Source organism: Etheostoma cragini, chromosome 18 (assembly GCF_013103735.1).
Source record: "Etheostoma cragini isolate CJK2018 chromosome 18, CSU_Ecrag_1.0, whole genome shotgun sequence".
Taxonomy (NCBI): domain Eukaryota; kingdom Metazoa; phylum Chordata; class Actinopteri; order Perciformes; family Percidae; genus Etheostoma; species Etheostoma cragini.
The window spans coordinates 7687747-7693604 of NC_048424.1; the positions used below are offsets into that span (position 1 = coordinate 7687747).

At 38.3% G+C, this 5858-nt stretch overlaps 1 protein-coding gene across 1 annotated transcript in view; it reads right to left on the minus strand.

Moving 5' to 3' along the window:
- Positions 1-6: 6 nt before the first annotated feature.
- The window catches only part of laptm4a (lysosomal protein transmembrane 4 alpha), a 10161-nt gene continuing 4309 nt past the window's right edge, over positions 7-5858 (minus strand). Inside the window, exons 3-7 of the mRNA XM_034900368.1 lie at positions 3989-4065; positions 2767-2889; positions 1804-1899; positions 1074-1172; positions 7-156 (exon numbers count right to left, since the gene is read on the minus strand). Of these exons, the coding sequence (XP_034756259.1) occupies positions 82-156; positions 1074-1172; positions 1804-1899; positions 2767-2889; positions 3989-4065 (470 nt within the window). The 3' untranslated portion in view covers positions 7-81. The remainder of the gene's footprint in view (positions 157-1073; positions 1173-1803; positions 1900-2766; positions 2890-3988; positions 4066-5858) is intronic.

Below are 5858 nucleotides of genomic sequence, written 5' to 3' on the forward strand. Positions count from 1 at the left end.
TGTGTGTGTGTGTGTGTGTGTGTGTGTGTGTGTGTGTGTGTGTGTGTGTGTGTGTGTGTGTTTTGGCAACAGGGCTGGTGCTTAAGCGGGCATGTAAGGGGGAGGTGGCTCCTTCTCTGGCATCTTCATTGCCATCTCATAAGTGGGCAGGATGTACTGGAGAGGAAAGAAGAAAACAAAACTTTAAAAATCATAAAGGCCTATATCAAGAGTTAAACATTATATATATATTCTAACATTTAGGTTTGACAAAACCGTGATGTTTGGGGGCAAAGAAACCTAGATGCACACAGATCAGAAGAGTGTGGGTGCATATTAGGGCTGCAACTGAGTAAATATGCAACAACTTGGATTTTCAAGTAATGTTCAGAAGTCATTTTTTTTAGCAGAAATGGGAAAATTAACTGGTTTTAGCTTCTCAAATTTGAACGTACGCTGCTTTTCTTTGTCTTCTATGATAGTAAAATGTGCAGGTTTTGGGCTGTTGGTTCTCTAAAACTAGTAATTTAATTTGCGGCAACTTGGACTTTGGGAAATTATGAACAAAAACTAATTATGAAAATGTGGGTATTTATAGACCAAACAACTAATTGATTAATTGACAAAATAACGGGCAGACAAATTGATAACGGAAATAATTGTTAGTTTCAACCTTAATTCTAAGTTTACTTTACCACAAATTGACTCAATTTAGTGTAAACGTCAGTAAAGTGTGTACTCCCGCAACAGCAAAACTCTTTTTAATGTGCAAAAAAACATTTAAATCTTTAATAAAAGAAAATTTTAAAAAACTGAAAGTAATAATTCTAAAATTGTATAATATAAATCTTTCTAGATTAGCGGTCCATTAATGTTTTTTGCTCCATGAAGGGGTAAACTTGTATGAACTAACACTTCATGCAACAATTGTCACCTTTGGCTTCTCAGACTGTCAATGTGTGGAAGGCATGCCACCTGCTGGCTTCACCTAAGCATTACATATTGCTGCATCTGATAGGGTCAACTTTCTGTGACAGGAGATGACTAAAAATTCATAACGGTCAATTCCAGAGTCCCTCAATCAGCTTGCATACCTGGGGAGGGGTCTCAAAGGCCGGGTAGACAGCAATCTCTGGCATGTTCCTGTTGTTGATGTACTTGTAGCAGTTCCACACACAGTTGATCAGGTAAGACTGGAAAGTAAAGAGAAGGGTTTGGGATTTTATGGTTTAATCAGGCTGTTACTCAACAGTCAAACACTTTCAATCCCTTAACTCGTTAAACCACAATGTCTCTTTTCCCATTTAAATACGCCTGGAGAAATTTAAATCAGGCCAGAGCTGGTAGCTGGTAAACGGCGCTATGCTAGCTGTGTTAATTTGTCTTACACTCACCCTTTTACTGAATCCACAGCCATGAAACTTATATCCATTCAGCCTACCATAAATTTGTTTGCATTAGAAGGATATAAGTTAAAAAGGAACACGCCAACTTATTTATATGATAAGTACACTTCTCAGCTTCTGAGAAATAGTTCCTAGTATGTATACGGTTAGAAGATGGCTGTGTCTCATGTGGCCTTGTTATTTGTACACTACGCGACTATACAAATCATAACATGTAAATAGCGACATATTGGCGATATTTTGTCACTTACGGGGAGCTGTATGTTAGATGGACCCAGTTACTTCTAGTATCTGTGCTAAGCTAGGCTAGCGGTGGGTGCTTCAGAGAGATGAGGAAGGGTATGTATGGACTTATCTTAAATGAACCAACACATAATATAGTAAATCCAGATTTGACTGTGACAGCAATCATTTTTACCTTGAGGATAATAAGGAAGGCAAAGAAGACCAGCACAAAGAGCAGCAGGCAGCTGGAGTCCAGAGAGAGGAGGTTGTCCTTGTACGGGAAATCCGGCTGAGGGAGACAAGAAAAGACATCAGATAATCAATAAGACCTTTTTCTACTTATTCAACTCACATCACCATCAACTGCTGCTTTCTGACCGTGAACTTTAACACTTTCAGCTCCTACTTCAGGGCATTGTACTTTCCCTTTTCCGCATAGTGGTGGTTGGATGGCTGTGTTATAATAACAAAAGGTCAGTTCCCATGGTAACTATGCCAGTATGAATGCAATGGTAAACCGGTTTTGGGGGAGAGTAGTTAGTAGACGTGTTTAGAAGTGGTCTATTCCTATAACTATGTTCCTGTGACAACTTGGTCGGATAGAGGCTAACATTTCTATGCAGTCCATACAAAAAAACAACAACACACCCTTAAATGATCTTGAGGACGATGTTTTAACAGGGACATGTCATAGATGAGACTTTTTCAGTATTTGTTGAAAAACAGTGTTTGTATTTGATTTTTCCTGAGAAAATGAATAAATAAATCAAGTAACACAAAATGCAATTATACAAACAGACTAGTTTATCTGTTAACAACTTTTCTAATTACTATCATTAGGGACTGACTTGACAGCAGCTCATTTGCTTTTTCCACATTTCTCTGCTCTTTTTCTATGAGCGTGGAATCTTATTCTAAAATGCCAACAGTGTGCTTTAGTATAATGGAAAGAATAAATGATTTCCATTAAAATACTTTCAATCCTTTACATAAATCTTAGCATTGGTTTGGTAAAAATGAGAACGTAGTTATAGACACTGTATTCTCTTGCCTGTGTTGTCAGAATTCAATGTTGTAAAACAAACATGGGAGAGGTAATGCAATTGACTCATAATGTCAAGAGGATCAGACGGTGGACTGGACTGTTGGCACTGACCAGCTGGTCCAGGTAGTCCTTGATCCTGGGTAGGTAGGTGAGAGAACTGATGGCCACCAGGCAGCTCAGTGCAAAGTCAAACAGCTGGTAGCAGAAAAACGGGATGAGCCAGCCGTCACGATGCTAAGGAAAAAATATTACAGGTGAGTCATCTTAAATTCATCAGTTAGGCAGATCCTGTTTGAGGTCATTGTGTACAAGGAGGACCATGTTGCATTTTTTCCAACCTTATGTCCACTCGGCTGAGATTAACGTGTCTACATATCTGTATCCAGTAGGTAGGCTTTTTTGCTTCTACAAATTCCACAGATGAGGATGTATCCACAGCCTGAGCAGCAACCAGAAACACAACAGTTTTCAATGTTTTAAAGTCTGTTCCACTTCAAAATTCCTAACCTTGGTTTTCTTGCCTTATATATGTCTAATTAGAGTTTTTGTGGATTGAAAAGATGTTTCCTTCAGCTCAGGATGTGGCTGCATCATCAGATGTGGTTTGGGGTATATAAAAAAAGAGCCTGCCTACAGAGACAGGGAGTGCTGACATTGGAACTGTGTATATAAACACATCTTACTGTAACACTTGGAGAGGGTTGAAAATCAGCAAAGCGGTCCTTTAACTGAGTCACTTTACAAAAATCTCTACAGGGATTCTATTTTTTCTTCTATCAAAAGCACAGTACTATCATTCTTATACTCCTACTCTCCTTTCCTACATTATGTAGAAATGTTCTGAAAAGCTGGGAGCATGTAGTTGCACAGATAAAGCACAACTCTTGTAGACTGCAACTGAGCACCCAGCCTGCAGATACACACACTTTTAACTGTGCAGTCATTGCAACTAGGAGCTTAAAGCAGGGCCACGTCAAAAGACTAGCAAACCTGTCAGTCTTGATGCCATCAGGCAGGGCTGTGAGGTAAAGATGACAGGCAGTGAGAACATAGCAGTGTGCGCTACACTGCCACTGCATCAGGATTCTTTTTTCAACATCCAGTTAAAATGTACTAGAGTAAAAAACAAACAGGGGAGGATCCTCTGGTATTTTGTTTAACATCTTGCTTACCGCTTAACTCTGGTGTTATTATTATACAACTTGAAAGCAATGTTTTTTTTATGCACACACATTTTGGGATTACATATTAGCATAAGAAACAATGACAGCACTTTAAATTAAGTCCATGCTGTCAAAAGAGAATTAAAAACTAGCACAATGTGCAGACTTACAGTAATGGCTCCATACACCATCATGGCACTGATAGTGAGCATCAGCAGAGAGATGGCAAATCCAACACAGGCATTCTCTGTATGAGGGAAAAAGTGATAAGAAATAAATGCAGGAATCGATTTATCACATTAACCATTAAAGTATGTATGTATCAGTGTGTGTGTGTGGGAATGCATAGTCGCCTGCTCTCTTTGAAGCAGCAGTGATTTACATACAGAGTAAGTGAACAGTCTCCAGGGCTTCTCTCTTTCCTGCTAACTGAGTTAAAGGCCAGAAAGCATTAAGCCTCTCCCTCTCAGCTGCGTAGTGTTGGTAAATACGCAATGAAACTCGGCCCGGGATAATTAAAAGGCCTGCCTTTCAGATCCTCTTCTCTTTCCATCACTCAGTCTCTCGCTTCCTCAAACTGTTCTGCCTGTTGCGCTGGGGAGACGATGCTGCAAAGAAAGCTACTGCAGCAGTGCGGTCCAAAGACATTTCTTTGTTATTCTGTAGTTCAAGCACAACAACTTGAGCATAGGGCTGGGCGATATGGAGAAATAATATCATATCATAATATATTTTACCAAATACCTCGATATTGGTACCGCAACAATATTTTAGTGTTGACTATTGGTCCTTTCAAATATTTACACAATGAGATTTTTGATAAATAATAAACAGTAATGTGGATGTAATGACTGAGAGGGTAAAAGGTAAACAATAGAACAGACCGGTCTGTTAAGTTCAGAAAATAACATCACTTTACTGTAATGCAGACTTTAAAACCAGGAAAAGACAACACTTATGTAATATTATGATACTATGATACGATAATATAAAAGGTCCAAAATCTAAGACGATATCTAGTCTCATATCACAACATTGATATATTGCCCAGCTCTACTTTAGCATCACTGTTTGTAACAGTCAGAGGACTGTCTATAACATTAATTAGGGTTATAGGAAACTGAATTTATACAAGCTTAGGCTCTGGCATTATGGATATAATTAGGGGCCTCTACCATTTGATGATGAAAATATCACTTTAATTGTTTGTAAAACAAGGTTACAAAAAAAATCTGGATATTTTTCAGACATACCCGTTTCCCTTCTTTTGGATTTGTGTCAGTGTATTGTTTTACCTGAATTTATTTTATGATAATAATCAAAACCCTAAATATATTCCATTTACTTTTAGAAAGAGGGGGGGATAATTGGAGATTCGAGAACCTGCCACCAGAGACTATTTGGCATTTTGTAGTTTAGTATAATAAATTGAAGGGCCTTGTACACATACAAGGTTATTTTGAAAAACTGAGACATTTCCCTTTGTTTATACACTAAAAGAGAATTTGCCTAAAAAAAAAGTTGTTTCTAAATACTCTGGCCAGAGTGGAGATTTTAGAAGACTTTGTTTGCACGTTATTGAGACAAACGGATGTTTAGGCAGCCGAGGAAGAGAGAGGAATTGATTTGTTGCTGTTGTTATTTTTGGGGGGATTCTGATTGGCTAATGTGGGCTTGAGCTTCTCGTTACACTGCCACCTACAGGTCTGACATGCTCTGGACAGCACTGACAGCATATGTACATGGGTACACGTAAAACACTTTTCTGATTACTGACAGCTGTGCAGGATGTTATTTTTCAAAACGGAGAGCTTGAAATGTCTGTTTATGAAAATAGAAATGTAGTCTTAAAGACAAATACTCAGCTTAATCCAAACTAAACACCAGAGACTATGTTATCGGTTTATTAGTTAAATAACTTTTAAACATGTCCTGGAATAAAATGAGTGCAGCCTGATGAAGCTGCATTTACAGTGGGTACGGAAAGTATTCAGACCCCTTTAAATTTTTCACTCTTTGTTTCATTGCAGCCATTTTCCA